We start from the raw sequence: 17,690 nt of genomic DNA on the forward strand, positions 1-17,690 counted from the left end.
AGAAAAGACAGACATCAGCTGATCAGCAGCCAGGTCACATGACCCACACCTCTCCTGCCTAACTGGACCCATAATGTTCTGAGCAGTTAAAGCAGCTGATTGATCCCTGACTGGACCCGTCTGTAAAGTTCTACTGAGACTCACCGCAGCAGCCGGTCCTGATCCGAATGTCTCTGACCGGACACCTCTCAGTCTGACCTATACCCTGCTATCACATGACCCTGTCAGCTGGGTCCTGACAGACTCCCGTCTGATCCAATCAGCCGGCAGATCAATAACGTCTGATCCAATCAGGCGGCAGATCAATAACCCTCAGCGGGACCTCTCCTCTCACCTCCTTCTGTTGTCTCTCCAGCTCCTTCATGCGGATCTCCCGGGCCTCGGCTCTGGCCGCTCGCTTTGCTGCCAGCCTGGCCTCGGCCTGTGGTGACACAGCAGCAGAGATCAGAAACGCTCCTCATGGTTCAACACAGGCTGGCTGTAATTACTCTGGTGGCCAGCAGGGGGCGAGGCCTAAAAGAAAGTCTGCGCTCCTCAGGGTTCAACACAGGCTGGCTGTAATTACTCTGGTGGCCAGCAGGGGGCGAGGCCTAAAAGAAAGTCTGCGCTCCTCACAGTTCATCACAGGCTGGCTGTAAATACTCTGGTGGCCAGCAGGGGGCGAGGTCTAAAAGAAAGTCTGCGCTCCTCATGGTTCATCACAGGCTGCTGTAATTACTCTGGTGGCCAGCAGGGGGCGAGGTCTAAAAGAAAGTCTGCGCTCCTCATGGTTCATCACAGGCTGGCTGTAATTACTCTGGTGGCCAGCAGGGGGCGAGGCCTAAAAGAAAGTCTGCGCTCCTCATGGTTCAACACAGGCTGGCTGTAATTACTCTGGTGGCCAGCAGGGGCCGAGGCCTAAAAGAAAGTCTGCGCTCCTCATGGTTCATCACAGGCTGCTGTAATTACTCAGGTGGCCAGCAGGGGGCGAGGCCTAAAAGAAAGTCTGCGCTCCTCATGGTTCAACACAGGCTGGCTGTAATTACTCTGGTGGCCAGCAGGGGGCGAGGCCTAAAAGAAAGTCTGCGCTCCTCATGGTTCAACACAGGCTGGTTGTAATTACTCTGGTGGCCAGCAGGGGGCGAGGCCTAAAAGAAAGTCTGCGCTCCTCATGGTTCAACACAGGCTGGCTGTAATTACTCAGGTGGCCAGCAGGGGGCGAGGCCTAAAAGAAAGTCTGCGCTCCTCAGGGTTCAACACAGGCTGGCTGTAATTACTCTGGTGGCCAGCAGGGGGCGAGGCCTAAAAGAAAGTCTGCGCTCCTCACAGTTCATCACAGGCTGGCTGTAAATACTCTGGTGGCCAGCAGGGGGCGAGGTCTAAAAGAAAGTCTGCGCTCCTCATGGTTCATCACAGGCTGGCTGTAATTACTCTGGTGGCCAGCAGGGGGCGAGGCCTAAAAGAAAGTCTGCGCTCCTCATGGTTCAACACAGGCTGGCTGTAATTACTCTGGTGGCCAGCAGGGGCCGAGGCCTAAAAGAAAGTCTGCGCTCCTCATGGTTCATCACAGGCTGCTGTAATTACTCAGGTGGCCAGCAGGGGGCGAGGCCTAAAAGAAAGTCTGCGCTCCTCATGGTTCAACACAGGCTGGCTGTAATTACTCTGGTGGCCAGCAGGGGGCGAGGCCTAAAAGAAAGTCTGCGCTCCTCATGGTTCAACACAGGCTGGCTGTAATTACTCTGGTGGCCAGCAGGGGGCGAGGCCTAAAAGAAAGTCTGCGCTCCTCATGGTTCAACACAGGCTGCTGTAATTACTCAGGTGGCCAGCAGGGGGCGAGGCCTAAAAGAAAGTCTGCGCTCCTCATGGTTCAACACAGGCTGGTTGTAATTACTCTGGTGGCCAGCAGGGGGCGAGGCCTAAAAGAAAGTCTGCGCTCCTCATGGTTCATCACAGGCTGCTGTAATTACTCTGGTGGCCAGCAGGGGGCGAGGCCTAAAAGAAAGTCTGCGCTCCTCATGGTTCAACACAGGCTGGCTGTAATTACTCTGGTGGCCAGCAGGGGGCGAGGCCTAAAAGAAAGTCTGCGCTCCTCATGGTTCAACACAGGCTGGCTGTAATTACTCTGGTGGCCAGCAGGGGGCGAGGCCTAAAAGAAAGTCTGCGCTCCTCATGGTTCAACACAGGCTGCTGTAATTACTCTGGTGGCCAGCAGGGGGCGAGGTCTAAAAGAAAGTCTGCGCTCCTCATGGTTCAACACAGGCTGCTGTAATTACTCTGGTGGCCAGCAGGGGGCGAGGCCTAAAAGAAAGTCTGGTTTCCTGTTTAGAAATAAAGCTGTTTTCTCAATGGTTACATGTCTTACATTAACTCTACAGTAAATGTTCTTAAAACAGTCTTTTTTTTTTACTTCAGGCTCCATCCTCAGGAGATATGGAGTTCCTTTCTACGCTGACGACTATCAGCTCTATCTGCTGCTGAAGCACAGCGACGGCTTCTCAGGCCCTGCTGGACTGTCTGGAAGACATTAGAGGATGTTAACCCTGAATGTTTTACATTTTAACAGTAAGAAGACTGAGGTAATCCTGGACCCAGTCGCTCCTGGGATCCTGGTGCTGTTGGTCTGGGACCCCTGACCCCATATTTTAAACCAAATGTCATTGATTGGGTTTTAAGTTAGTGATTTTAAATTAATGGTCAGAGCAGTTGTTGGATCACGTTTTTATAATTTAAGGCGGCTGGTAAAATTAAGATTCTGCCAAGACAGCGTTGATCCGTGCTTTATAGCATCCTGCCTGGATTACTGTGTTGGGGTGAATCAGTCTTTGTTTTCTCGTCTGCAGCTGATTAAAAATGCTGCAGCGCCTCTTTTTAACAGGTGTTACAAAAACAGAGCATTTAACTGGTCCTCCACAAACAGAGAATATCACGCTTATTCTGGCCTCACTCCATCGGCTCCCACAACATTTTAAAACTGCTATTTTTGTTTTTGTGTCTGAAAGAGCTCGCCCCACCGTACCTCTCTGAGCTCCTTCATCCCTAGTTTTCATTTTAAATTGGTTTTGACATCTATTTTAATCTATCTGTTTTTATGCATTGTCTTTTAATTTTAGCTTTTAATGGATGTGTTTTAGTTTGCAGTGAAGCACTTTTTAAACGCTTTCTAAATAAAGATGGTCTGATCTTTTTACTGTCTTTCTAATAACTCAGATGAAACCTTTAATGATGAAAGGCGTGTTTGCAGTCACAGAGATGATGAAGACGATGAAGACCGCTGGGATTATTGCTGCAGCCGCTCCACAGGATTAGAGCGGCTCAGAGGGAGGGACCACCAGACTCCATTCATAAATCAGCCGATTTAAGCCCCGGCTGATCGGTCTGTCTGGCTGGATGTAGGTCAGAGACCAGAACCGGGGACGGATCAGACAATAACAGCAGGAGGACGAGACACGGCGGGTCAGGATGTAGGACAACAGCTCATCTTCATCATCCACCACCCTCCTCCTCATCAGTCAGCCTTATTGTTGGTCTCACCCATGGGTTTCCTCTGAGCTGCTGGACCACAGACCTCCATCCATCCATCCATCCATCGTCCAGCAGGTCCAGAAGGGAACCCCAGACCTCGCTCTCCCTAACCCTAACCCTCATCCTCCGCCTCATTCTGGGGGATCCCAATGGGTTCAGAGGCCAAGAGGGACATTTAGTCCCTCCAGAGGGTTCTTGGTCTTCCTCTGTGTCTCCTCTGCCCTGGGGGGTGCCTCCTAGACCCCCCTAGGACCCAGCAGGAGGAGCCCAGCTCGTTCAGATAGAGGACCCTGGCTCAGAGGAGCCGATTACTTTAACTAACTTCTTGATCAAGGGGATGAAGATCAGACCAGCTCTAAACACCAATCAGAGGTGGAGAGTCCAAGTATGGCTCGTCAGCTCTGGCGCCCCCTAGGGGTGCCTGCTCTCCCACCCCCACTCTGCTCCTCCTGCCTGAGGAGCTGGTCCTCCTCTACAGCCTCCACCCAGTCTGTCCTCTGCTCCCCCATCACTGCCTGGTTTGGGTCTGGTACCAGAAAGAACCGGGCCAGACTGCAGCGGACAGTCAGGACTGCAGAGAAGATCCTCGGTGCTGACCTGTCCTGAGGAAACAGGCCGTCCCTCCTGTCCTCAGGAAACAGACCGTCCCTCCTGTCCTCAGGAAACAGACCGTCTCTCCTGTCCTCAGGGAACAGACCGTCTCTCCTGTCCTCAGGAAACAGGCCGTCTCTCCTGTCCTCAGGAAACAGGCCGTCTCTCCTGTCCTCAGGAAACAGGCCGTCCCTCCTGTCCTCAGGAAACAGGCCGTCCCTCCTGTCCTCAGGAAACAGACCGTCCCTCCTGTCTTCAGGAAACAGGCCGTCCCTCCTGTCCTCAGGAAACAGGCCGTCTCTCCTGTCCTCAGGAAACAGGCCGTCTCTCCTGTCCTCAGGAAACAGGCCGTCCCTCCTGTCCTCAGGAAACAGGCCGTCTCTCCTGTCCTCAGGGAACAGGCCGTCCCTCCTGTCCTCAGGAAACAGACCGTCTCTCCTGTCCTCAGGAAACAGACCGTCTCTCCTGTCCTCAGGAAACAGACCGTCCCTCCTGTCCTCAGGAAACAGGCCGTCCCTCCTGTCCTCAGGAAACAGACCGTCTCTCCTGTCCTCAGGAAACAGGCCGTCTCTCCTGTCCTCAGGAAACAGGCCGTCCCTCCTGTCCTCAGGAAACAGGCCGTCCCTCCTGTCCTCAGGAAACAGACCGTCCCTCCTGTCTTCAGGAAACAGGCCGTCCCTCCTGTCCTCAGGAAACAGGCCGTCTCTCCTGTCCTCAGGAAACAGGCCGTCCCTCCTGTCCTCAGGAAACAGGCCGTCTCTCCTGTCCTCAGGAAACAGGCCGTCCCTCCTGTCCTCAGGAAACAGACCGTCTCTCCTGTCCTCAGGAAACAGGCCGTCTCTCCTGTCCTCAGGAAACAGGCCGTCTCTCCTGTCCTCAGGAAACAGGCCGTCCCTCCTGTCCTCAGGAAACAGACCGTCCCTCCTGTCTTCAGGAAACAGGCCGTCCCTCCTGTCCTCAGGAAACAGGCCGTCTCTCCTGTCCTCAGGAAACAGGCCGTCTCTCCTGTCCTCAGGAAACAGGCCGTCCCTCCTGTCCTCAGGAAACAGGCCGTCTCTCCTGTCCTCAGGGAACAGGCCGTCCCTCCTGTCCTCAGGAAACAGACCGTCTCTCCTGTCCTCAGGAAACAGACCGTCTCTCCTGTCCTCAGGAAACAGACCGTCCCTCCTGTCCTCAGGAAACAGGCCGTCCCTCCTGTCCTCAGGAAACAGACCATCTCTCCTGTCCTCAGGAAACAGGCCGTCTCTCCTGTCCTCAGGAAACAGGCCGTCTCTCCTGTCCTCAGGGAACAGACCGTCCCTCCTGTCCTCAGGAAACAGACCGTCCCTCCTGTCCTCAGGAAACAGGCCGTCCCTCCTGTCCTCAGGAAACAGACCGTCTCTCCTGTCCACAGGAAACAGACCGTCCCTCCTGTCCTCAGGAAACAGACCGTCTCTCCTGTCCTCAGGAAACAGGCCGTCCCTCCTGTCCTCAGGAAACAGGCCGTCTCTCCTGTCCTCAGGAAACAGGCCGTCCCTCCTGTCCTCAGGAAACAGACCATCTCTCCTGTCCTCAGGAAACAGGCCGTCTCTCCTGTCCACAGGAAACAGGCCGTCCCTCCTGTCCTCAGGAAACAGGCCGTCCCTCCTGTCCTCAGGAAACAGGCCGTCTCTCCTGTCCTCAGGAAACAGGCCGTCCCTCCTGTCCTCAGGAAACAGACCATCTCTCCTGTCCTCAGGAAACAGGCCGTCTCTCCTGTCCTCAGGAAACAGGCCGTCTCTCCTGTCCTCAGGAAACAGACCGTCCCTCCTGTCCTCAGGAAACAGGCCGTCCCTCCTGTCCTCAGGAAACAGACCATCTCTCCTGTCCTCAGGAAACAGGCCGTCTCTCCTGTCCTCAGGAAACAGGCCGTCCCTCCTGTCCTCAGGGAACAGACCGTCCCTCCTGTCCTCAGGAAACAGACCGTCCCTCCTGTCCTCAGGAAACAGGCCGTCCCTCCTGTCCTCAGGAAACAGGCCGTCCCTCCTGTCCTCAGGAAACAGGCCGTCCCTCCTGTCCTCAGGAAACAGGCCGTCCCTCCTGTCCTCAGGAAACAGGCCGTCTCTCCTGTCCTCAGGAAACAGGCCGTCTCTCCTGTCCTCAGGAAACAGACCGTCTCTCCTGTCCTCAGGAAACAGGCCGTCTCTCCTGTCCTCAGGAAACAGGCCGTCCCTCATGTCCTCAGGAAACAGGCCGTCCCTCCTGTCCTCAGGAAACAGACCGTCCCTCCTGTCCTCAGGAAACAGACCGTCTCTCCTGTCCTCAGGAAACAGGCCGTCCCTCCTGTCCTCAGGAAACAGGCCGTCCCTCCTGTCCTCAGGAAACAGGCCGTCCCTCCTGTCCTCAGGAAACAGACCGTCCCTCATGTCCTCAGGAAACAGGCCGTCCCTGCAGATCCATCTCCCCCCAGTCACATGGTGTTCCACCGTTCCCCTCTGGGGGGCGCTACAGAGCACAGCAGTTTCTTCCTCTAATGAACAGCTGACTGAGCGCAGGAACCCAGGAAGTCATTCACCACGCAGCAGTTCTCTCTAATTCATAATAAATATATAATAATATAATAATCTTTTATTGCAGTGGTCTCTGTGGACATGCATGTCTCAGGGAGTATGTCCACCTCCCACATGAGCCCATGACCATGCAATAGTTCCTCCTGACCCTCTGCCCTCTGCATCACCTTAGCGTCTTCATTGTCTCTACTGCAGACTGTCTTTTTATTACTGAATTATGAGGTTAGCGCATCATTAGCTTTGCATAATATTATTTATTTATCAATCATTTAAAGGTGCCGTTCAATCCTAATGTGGAAGCCTGTGTTGACCTGCTGCTGCTGTTCCTCTGCAATGTTCTCTCCTTTATTCTCTTCATGTTCAGCACGTTGATGCCTGTTTGACCAGCCTGTTTATTATTAAGTATCTTTATATTAATAATTAGCCTGTTTATTATTAACCAGCCTGTTTATTATTAAGTATATTTATATTAATATTCATTCTGTTTATTATTAAGTATATTTATATTAATATTCATTCTGTTTATTATTGACCAGCCTGTTTATTATTAAGTATCTTTATATTAATAATTAGCCTGTTTATTATTAACCAGCCTGTTTATTATTAAGTATATTTTTATTAATAATCAGCCTGTTTATTATTGACCAGCCTGTTTATTATTAAGTATCTTTATATTAATAATGAGCCTGTTTATTATTGACCAGCCTGTTTATTATTAAGTATATTTTTATTAATAATTAGCCTGTTTATTATTGCCCAGCCTGTTTATTTTTAAGTATATTTATATTAATAATTAGCCTGTTTTTTATTGACCAGCCTGTTTATTATTAAGTATCTTTATATTAATATTCATTCTGTTTATTATTGATCAGCATGTTTATTATTAAGTATATTTATATTAATAATTAGCCTGTTTATTATTGACCAGCCTGTTTATTATTAAGTATATTTATATTAATAATCAACCTGTTTATTATTGATCAGCCTGTTTATTATTAAGTATATTTATATTAATAATCAGCCTGTTTATTATTGATCAGCCTGTTTATTATTAAGTATATTTATAATAATATTCATTCTGTTTATTATTGACCAGCCTGTTTATTATTAAGTATATTTATAATAATATTCATTCTGTTTATTATTGATCAGCCTGTTTATTATTAAGTATATTTATATTAATAATAAGCCTGTTTATTATTGACCTGCCTGTTTATTATTAAGTATATTTATATTAATATTCATTCTGTTTATCATTGATCAGCCTGTTTATTATTGACCTGCCTGTTTATTATTAAGTATATTTATATTAATATTCATTCTGTTTATTATTGATAAGCCTGTTTATTATTAAGCATATTTATATTAATATTCATTCTGTTTATTATTGATCAGCCTGTTTATTATTAAGAATATTTTTATTAATAATCAGCCTGTTTATTATTGACCAGCCTGTCAATTATGAAGTATCTTTATATTAATAATCAGCCTGTTTATTATTGACCAGCCTGTTTATTATTAAGTATCTTTATATTAATAATCAGCCTGTTTATTAACCAACCTGTTTATTATTAATCAGCCTGTTTATTATTAATCAGCCTGTTTTTTATTAATCAGCCTGTTTATTATTAATCAGCCTGTTTTTTATTGATCAGCCTGTTTATTATTAATCAACCTGTTTATTATTAATCAGGCTGTTGATTATTGATCAGCCTGTCTAATTAGCCTGTTTATTAACCAGCCTGTTTATTATTGATCGGCCTGTTTATTATTGATTAGCATGTTTATTATTGATCAGCCTGTTATTAATCAGCCTGTTTATTATTTATCGGCCTGTTTATTGATCAGCATGTTTATTATTGACCAGCCTGTTTATTATTGATCAGCCGGTTCATTATTGATCAGCCTGTTTATTATTGACCAGCCTGTTATTAATCAGCCTGTTTATTATTCATCGGCCTGTTTATTATTGATTAGCATGTTTAGTATTGATCAGCCTGCTTATTAATCAGCCTGTTTATTATTGATCAGCCTGTTTATTAATCAGCCTGTTCATTAATCAGCCTGTTTATTAATCAGCCTGTTTATTAATCAGCCTTCTTATTAATCAGCCTGTCTAATCAGCCTGTCCACTATTGCCTTACCTCTCGCGCTATCTGGCTCAGCGCGTCCTCCTCCGCAGCCTGTTTATTATTCAGCCTGTTTATTATTAATCAGCCTGTTTATTGATTAGCCTGTTTATTATTAATAAGCCTGTTTATTATTAACCAGCCTGTTTATTGATTAGCCTGTTTATTATTAATAAGCCTGTTTATTATTAACCAGCCTGTTTATTGATTAGCCTGTTTATTATTAATCAGCCTGTTTATTAATCAGCCTGTTTATTAATCAGCCTGTTCATTAATCAGCCTGTTTATTAATCAGCCTGTTTATTAATCAGCCTGCTTATTAATCAGCCTGTCTAATCAGCCTGTCCACTATTGCCTTACCTCTCGCGCTATCTGGCTCAGCGCGTCCTCCTCCGCAGCCTGTTTATTATTCAGCCTGTTTATTATTAATCAGCCTGTTTATTGATTAGCCTGTTTATTATTGATCAGCATGTTTATTAATCAGCCTGTTTATTGATTAGCCTGTTTATTATTAATAAGCCTTTTCACTATTGATCAGCCTGCTTATTATTAATAAGCCTTTTCACTATTGATCAGCCTGCTTATTAATCAGCCTGTTTATTAATCAGCCTGTTTATTAATCAGCCTGCTTATTAATCAGCCTGTCTAATCAGCCTGTCCACTATTGCCTTACCTCTCGCGCTATCTGGCTCAGCGCGTCCTCCTCCGCAGCCTGTTTATTATTCAGCCTGTTTATTATTAATCAGCCTGTTTATTGATTAGCCTGTTTATTATTAATCAGCCTGTTTATTATTAATCAGCCTGTTTATTATTAATCAGCCTGTTTATTGATTAGCCTGTTTATTATTAATCAGCCTGTTTATTGATTAGCCTGTTTATTATTAATCAGCCTGTTTATTATTAACCAGCCTGTTTATTGATTAGCCTGTTTATTATTAATCAGCCTGTTTATTATTAACCAGCCTGTTTATTGATTAGCCTGTTTATTATTAATCAGCCTGTTTATTATTAACCAGCCTGTTTATTGATTAGCATGTTTATTATTAATCAGCCTGTTCATTAATCAGCCTGTTTATTAATCAGCCTGTTTATTAATCAGCCTGCTTATTAATCAGCCTGTCTAATCAGCCTGTCCACTATTGCCTTACCTCTCGCGCTACCTGGCTCAGCGCGTCCTCCTCCGCAGCCTGTTTATTATTCAGCCTGTTTATTATTAATCAGCCTGTTTATTGATTAGCCTGTTTATTATTAATCAGCCTGTTTATTATTAACCAGCCTGTTTATTGATTAGCCTGTTTATTATTAATAAGCCTTTTCACTATTGATCAGCCTGCTTATTATTAATAAGCCTTTTCACTATTGATCAGCCTGCTTATTAATCAGCCTGTTTATTAATCAGCCTGTTTATTAATCAGCCTGCTTATTAATCAGCCTGTTTATTATTAACCAGCCTGTTTATTGATTAGCATGTTTATTATTAATCAGCCTGTTCATTAATCAGCCTGTTTATTAATCAGCCTGTTTATTAATCAGCCTGCTTATTAATCAGCCTGTCTAATCAGCCTGTCTACTATTGCCTTACCTCTCGCGCTATCTGGCTCAGCGCGTTCTCTTCCGCAGCCTGTTTATTATTCAGCCTGTTTATTATTAATCAGCCTGTTTATTGATTAGCCTGTTTATTATTGATCAGCATGTTTATTAATCAGCCTGTTTATTGATTAGCATGTTTATTATTGATCGGCCTGTTAATAATCAGCATGTTTATTATTAATCAGCCTGTTTATTATTGATTAGCATGTTTCTTATTAATTGGCCTGCTTATTAATCAGCCTGTTATTAATCAGCCTGTTTATTGATTAGCATGTTTCTTATTAATCAGCCTGTTTATTATTAACCAGCCTGTTTATTGATTAGCATGTTTATTATTGATCAGCCTGTTAATAATCAGCATGTTTATTATTAATCAGCCTGTTTATTATTGATTAGCATGTTTCTTATTAATTGGCCTGCTTATTAATCAGCCTGTTATTAATCAGCCTGTTTATTGATTAGCATGTTTCTTATTAATCAGCCTGTTTATTGATTAGCATGTTTCTTATTAATCAGCCTGTTTATTATTGATCAGCCTGTTAATAATCAGCCTGTTTATTAATCAGCCTGTTTATTGATCAGCATGTTTATTATTGATCAGCCTATTTATTGATTAGCATGTTTCTTATTAATCAGCCTGTTAATAATCAGCATGTTTATTATTAATCAGCCTGTTTATTATTGATTAGCATGTTTCTTATTAATTGGCCTGCTTATTAATCAGCCTGTTATTAATCAGCCTGTTTATTGATTAGCATGTTTCTTATTAATCAGCCTGTTTATTATTGATCAGCCTGTTAATAATCAGCCTGTTTATTAATCAGCCTGTCTAATCAGCCTGTTTATTGATCAGCCAGTTTATTTTTGATCCGCCCATTTATTAATCAGCCTGTTTATTATTCATCAGCCTGTTTATTATTAATCAGCCTATTATTACTCAGTCTGTCCACTATTGCCTTACCTCTCGCCCTATCTGGCTCCTCCTCCGCAGCCTGTTTATTATTCAGCCTGTTATTAATCAGCCTGTTTATTATTAATCAGCCTGTTTATTAATCAGTCTGTTTATTGATTAGCCTGTTTATTATTCAGCCTGTTATTAATCAGCCTGTTTATTATTAATCAGCCTGTTTATTAATCAGTCTGTTTATTGATTAGCATGTTTATTAATCAGCCTGTTTATTAATCAGCCTGCTTATTAATCAGCCTGTTATTAATCAGCCTGTTTATCAGTGTTGTAGTCAAGTCACTATGCCTCGAGTCCGAGTCCAGGTTCGAGTCACCAGTGTTCAAGTCCGAGTCAAGTCCAAGTCATTAAAAAAAAAATCCGATTCAAGTCCGAGTCGAGTCACTATTGACGTGTGATGTATGACATGAAGCAGTAACATTCCATTGCACTAATAACTCTTTCGCTGTAGTTACCCTTGGTTTTACTCGGTAAAACTACCGCTTTTTCCAAGTCTAAGACGTCTCCTAACCATGGTTTTTAAACATTGCTGTTATGAAACGCGCAACAGCGACTCGAGGTACGCTGATAGGCCGCATATGAAGGATGTTAAAGCCGCAAGCGGCGTCGATCGGCCCTCGCAGCCAAGCGCACTCCGGCCTATTGGCCACCGCCGCGGTGCCGGCCGGGGTCCGCCCGCCACCGCAGATGCTGTTACGCATTTTCCTCGCCCGTCCACCGGGCGATTCCCACAAACGCGTTCGGCAGCCCTCCCCATGACTCACAACAAATCTGGTGTGGATCGGTCGATGCAGCGAGGAGATACAGCCGTTGGATAATGATAATGCATTTGGCCACCAGACCGGAATAAATTGTTTGGCGGGCCGGAAAATTTATACCGATTCCTGGACGGTGACTACAAACAGAAAAAAAAAACGACCGATGACGCTATGAACGCCGAGCAGGAGAAAAACAACGACTTACCTTCCTATCAACTTGGCCAGTTTCCCAGTCTTTCTAAGCCCTCGACACTCAAGCCATCGTTTGAGCTGAACGTTGGTATGTTGTTCCACAGTTCTACCAGTAAACTGGGCGCCTGGACATCCTCTTGTGAAAGTTTAACAGCTGTAAAGTCGGTCATATAGTTTTATCTGCTGCATGTGTAATGGCTGGTTGCTACGTGCGCTCTCACACTGTTTGCCCAACCTTAGCAGCAAGGGGCGTTGCTCATGAGATGGTGACGTCACGTGCGCGGTACGACATTTAGATATTAAAATCATACACCAAATAATATTCTAATGACATATTAAAATTATAGCCTAATGATATAAAAAAAAAGTCGAGTCTTTTTCTCAATTTCCGAGTCAGAATGATCTGAATGTAGGAGTCCGAGTCCAAGTTCGAGTCATCAGTGCTCAAGTCCAAGTCAAGTCACGAGTCTCTAAATTTAGCTAATGACTTGGACTCGAGTTCGAGTCTTGGACTCGAGTACTACAACACTGCTGTTTATTGATTAGCATGTTTCTTATTAATCAGCCTGTTTATTATTGATCAGCCTGTTAATAATCAGCCTGTTTATTAATCAGCCTGTTTATTGATCAGCATGTTTATTATTGATTAGCATGTTTCTTATTAATCAGCCTGCTTATTAATCAGCCTGTTTATTAATCAGCCTGTCTAATCAGCCTGTTTATTAATTAGCCTGTTTATTATTCATCAACCTGTTTATTAATCAGCCTGTTTATTATTGATTAGCATGTTTCTTATTAATCAGCCTGCTTATTAATCAGCCTGTTTATTATTAACCAGCCTGTTTATTATTGATGAGCCTGTTTATTATTGATCAGCCTGTTATTAATCAGCCTGTTTATTATTAACCAGCCTGTTTATTATTGATCAGCCTGTTTATTATTAATCAGCCTGTTATTAATCAGCCTGTTTATTATTGATCAGCCTGTTTATTATTAACCAGTCTGTTTATTATTGATCAGCCTGTTTATTAATCAGCCTGTTTATTGATTAGCATGCTTATTAATCAGCCTGTTTATTAATCAGCCTGTTATTAATCAGCCTGTTTATTAATCAGCCTGTTTATTATTGATCAGCCTGTTTATTATTGATCAGCCTGCTTATTAATCAGCCTTCTCATTAATCAGCCTGTCCACTATTGCCTTACCTCTCGCGCTATCTGGCTCATCGCGTCCTCCTCCGCAGCCAGGCGGTCCCGGTTCGGGATCCTCTTCCGGCCGGGGCCCTGGGTGCCCATGGTTCCGGGTGGCTCTACCTGCAGCCGAGCTCCCCGGAGGTCCGCAACATGCGCTGGCTCTGTGTCGGTTCTAGACTGGTCGGTTCGGTCCCCTTGGCTCGGTTCTGAATCCTGGTGAGTCCATCCTGCAATGATGTACCTGCAGCCCAGATCTCCCCTCAGAACCGATCCAGGACCCGTGATGATCCCGCTTCCTGTAAACTGCGTCTTCTGCCACTGCGGTTCGGTTCTGAATGCGCCCTGGTCCCGCTGCGGATGGTCGTTGGCTGCACCGAGCCAGAACCGAACCGGACCAGCAGCCCGGCTTAATCAGAGTCCAGTTGGTGCCGCAGCCCGTCGGCCGCTAACACGCCTCCTGCTGCGGAGCTCCAGGAGCCGAGAGGAGATGTAACCGTGCGCGTCAGGTGAGCGGAGCCCGGAGACAGGAGGTCCACTGCGGAGGAGACGCTCCGCGCCGCGCCGCTCCGTCACCGCGACGCAGCACCGCGGCGCGCAGGCGCGGCGGAAGTAGAGCTAGAGATGAGCGCCGCGACACCGCGACGGCGAATTTCTGCTGGAACGGAGGAAATGAAGACCGGAAACGGAAACGGGGCCTTAAAAGGTCATGAGGTGTAATACCGTTTAACAGAGATAGACTAAAATAAAGACTAAATATATTTAAACACGCTGAGCTCCTGTGTTTGTGTTATAATCCTGAGTGAGAGTTAGAAAAATCTGTTTAAGGCTCTTTCATCAGCAGGAAACAACAAAATACTGCATTAATTACAACATAATGTGGTGCATATTATGGACTAGAAAAACAAAATAATTATTTATAATTATTCATTCTTAGCTGTATAATCAGTGACATTTTTTGTTAAAAATTAGCAGAAGTTTAGTCTAAATTCTAAATGTGTTCAGTAATGGCGGAAATTGCTTTTATGCCATTATTGAATAATACATAAATATTTCCCTTTATAATCCCACATAGGGAAAATGTATCATATAATAATTATATTTTAATCCGAACTAAGAGAAAATGATTTGCTGGCCGGTCCATGGGATTTCTGCCCTCTAGTGGCTGAGGTGTGTCACTACAATGATGCTGAATCACATTATCGTAAATTCTCCTTCTGATTATGACACGTGGCTGTATTGCGGTGAAATTTAAAATATGCATCACCTGCTGGGTGGGACACCATCAGGTCTCTGGTCCATCACTGGAGACACACAGGACAACAGGCACAGCCATGCCATGGGGCAGGAGGACCACACCATGGCTGGCGGGCCGTTTGTGGTCCTTGGAATGATTCTGAACGGCCCCTGACTGCAGTTTGGGTTAGGCTGCTGAGAACAGCCCTTCCATGTTAGATACAAATGTGTTTACATTTTGGTTCTAACAAGGATTACAGATTCATCTACAAAAACCAGGCCGCTTCATTGGTTCAGAATAGCTCTGAAGTCCAGGCAGAACACCCTCGGGTCAGCATTTGAACCCAGGACCTTGCTGCCCTAACTGTCCACCATGCAGCCTGTCCAGATAAAGGTCTAGGTTTGGAGCTGTAGGCCCACATGGACACCAGAGGGCAGCAAGGGCCTGGTTTCAGCCACTGAGCTATATTATACACTGGAGTGCTGATTTGTCCGAAAAACTGAAGTCACTGGCCGCCATCTTGCTACTCCCTAATCTCACAGAATCTCATAGGATTTGGTTGCAACAACAAACAGTTTTCTGGCTGAGTGAAAACGTTTCACAGGTAATTCTACAGTCAGTGGATGTACTAACACTATCAACTACTAGGAAATTAGGTGCTGACATATTTTACATGTTATTCATATTAAATATATATATATGTATATATAAGTTTGTGTATATGTATATATATATGTATACACATATGTAAATATATGTTTTTGTATATTGTTATTTATATATTTATAAATGTTATATATATATATTTAAATAGATAAAATGCAAAATATTTCAGCACATGACTTTCTCAGCACTTGATAGTTTTAGAACATAACATAAAAGTATATGGCATTTGACATTTTAAAAGTCTTAAGCCCCCCCTGAACATGAGAAAATCCTCGTTATTCAATGCTGTAGCGCACATATTCCCTAGTTACTGGGGGAAAATAGGGAGTACCAATATGGCGGCTGGTGGCTTCAAAGCGACTCGTTCTAACAGACGGTGATTAGCACTCCAGTGGATAATATAGCTCAGTGGTTTCAGCTCCCAAACCATAGAAGAAGAAGGAGAACCAAGACTCCTCTGACCTTGTGACATATGGCGCATTAAAAAGTCAAAAACTACAAACTGACATGAAAGGGCCTCAATCTGAGATTAGCACTATTAAAGCCACCTGACAGACCAAACCCAACTTCTAAGAACTAAAAGCAAGGGTTCTAAACGGGGTTCTGCCCAGGAACACGTGGTGGCATAGTAATGCAAGGATCTCCTATCCTCTCATGTGAATATAAAACCTTCTTGCTAGATTTTGGCGTTAATATACCAGCATAGAACCAGGAGAAACTTGAAAATGAACTGGGTCTGCTCCAGTTGGACCAGAAAGTCCTGCTCTGAAAGGGAGATGATCCAGGTTTCCAGAACCGTCCTGGTCTGAGCAGCTGGAAGCTGACAGAATGAGAGCATTCAGCAGTTTGAAGCATCATCACAGCTTCCTGATGGACTCCAAGCGGGAAAAATTAACCTTAAACCAGTTTGTTTCAGTGAGCTTCACCTGGAAGCAGCTCCTCTGGACTGATGGACCAGAACCAGGGTCCCCCCGCCCCCCCCCCGCCCCCCGGTAAAGTAGTAGGAGATTCATGCTTAAAGAAAGGAGACTCTGGGCGGATCAGACTCTTTATTGACCAGAAGCCAAAGACAGAGTAGCAGCAGCAGCGTCTGGGAGCAATAAGGCAGAGAGACAGCAGATAATCCATCAGTGATTGGTGCAGAAATCGGCATCGGACACAGGGCTGTGAAAAAGTATTTACCCCCTTAAACATTGCTTTGGTTTTTGCTTCAGAATGTCTCAGACCTTCAGAGTTTCCAGATGATTTCATTTTTAAGGGGAAACATCCAAACCAACCTGGTCCTGTGTGGAAAAGTAATTACCCCCTCAACGTAAAAACTGGCTGAGTCTAACTCTAACTATTCCTATTCAGACAGCAAGTGGTCCAGGTTCTGGAGCCGCAACGTAGGCCCAGAACATCACTCCACCGCCATCTTGACTCTAGGTAGGAGGTTCTGGTTCTGAAACTGCGTGTAATGGGCCACACCACGTCTGTCTCCTCACTGCTCAGAATATTCCCATAATGGTTTCTCCGTGTGTGGATCATGGTTCTGAGAGGTTCTGTGGAGGTCCAAAGCCTTAGAAGGGTCTAAGCAACCCTTTCAGGGACTTTGTTCCTCGTCTGTTCCTGGGTTTCTAAGGGTTGGGGAATAATGAGCTGCTACATGAGACCTTTAGCCTACTTCATGCTGCCAGACAGGTTCTGTTCAGGTGAGTTCTTCACTCACCTGAACTACAGGCTACGGGCCAGTTATCAGGTGTGGCTGTGACGACTGAATCTGAACAAGAAAATAAGAGGATCCCTGATCTAACCAGGGTGTGATTACTTTGTCTCTCAGTAGATCCCTGATCTAACCAGGGGGTGATTACTTTGTCTATCAGTGAATCCCTGATCTAACCAGGGGGTGATTACTTTGTCTCTCAGTAGATCCCTGATCTAACCAGGGGGTGATTACTTTGTCTCTCAGTAGATCCCTGATCTAACCAGGGGGTGATTACTTTGTCTCTCAGTAGATCCCTGATCTAACCGGGGGTGATTACTTTGTCTATCAGTAGATCCCTGATCTAACCAGGGGGTGATTACTTTGTCTATCAGAGGATCCATGATCTAACCAGGGGGTGATTACTTTGTCTCTCAGCAGATCTCTGATCTAACCAGGGGGTGGTTACTTTGTCTCTCAGTAGATCCCTGATCTAAGCAGGGGGTGATTACTTTGTCTCTCAGTAGATCCCTGATCTAACCAGGGGGTGATTACTTTGTCTCTCAGTAGATCCCTGATCTAACCAGGGGGTGATTACTTTGTCTATCAGAGGATCCATGATCTAACCAGGGGGTGATTACTTTGTCTCTCAGCAGATCTCTG

At 45.0% G+C, this 17,690-nt stretch overlaps 1 protein-coding gene across 5 annotated transcripts in view; it reads right to left on the minus strand.

Annotated features, from left to right (window-relative positions):
- lrrfip1b (leucine rich repeat (in FLII) interacting protein 1b) overlaps positions 1–14,147 on the minus strand; it is a 31,709-nt gene extending 17,562 nt beyond the window's left edge. For 2 of the 5 annotated variants that reach the window (XM_036133820.1, XM_036133819.1), the window contains exons 1-2: positions 13,459–14,137; positions 335–421 (exon numbers count right to left, since the gene is read on the minus strand). In XM_036133820.1, coding sequence (XP_035989713.1) covers positions 335–421; positions 13,459–13,548 — 177 coding nt within the window. In that variant the 5' untranslated portion in view covers positions 13,549–14,137. Of the gene's footprint in view, positions 1–334; positions 422–13,458 lie in introns of all 5 variants that reach the window. The other 3 variants (XM_036133823.1, XM_036133822.1, XM_036133821.1) reach the window with 3 other exon arrangements.
- Between the last annotated feature and the right edge of the window lie 3,543 nt (positions 14,148–17,690).

The sequence above is a fragment of the Fundulus heteroclitus genome, unplaced genomic scaffold (assembly GCF_011125445.2).
Source record: "Fundulus heteroclitus isolate FHET01 unplaced genomic scaffold, MU-UCD_Fhet_4.1 scaffold_68, whole genome shotgun sequence".
In the NCBI taxonomy this organism is placed as follows: Eukaryota; Metazoa; Chordata; class Actinopteri; order Cyprinodontiformes; family Fundulidae; genus Fundulus; species Fundulus heteroclitus.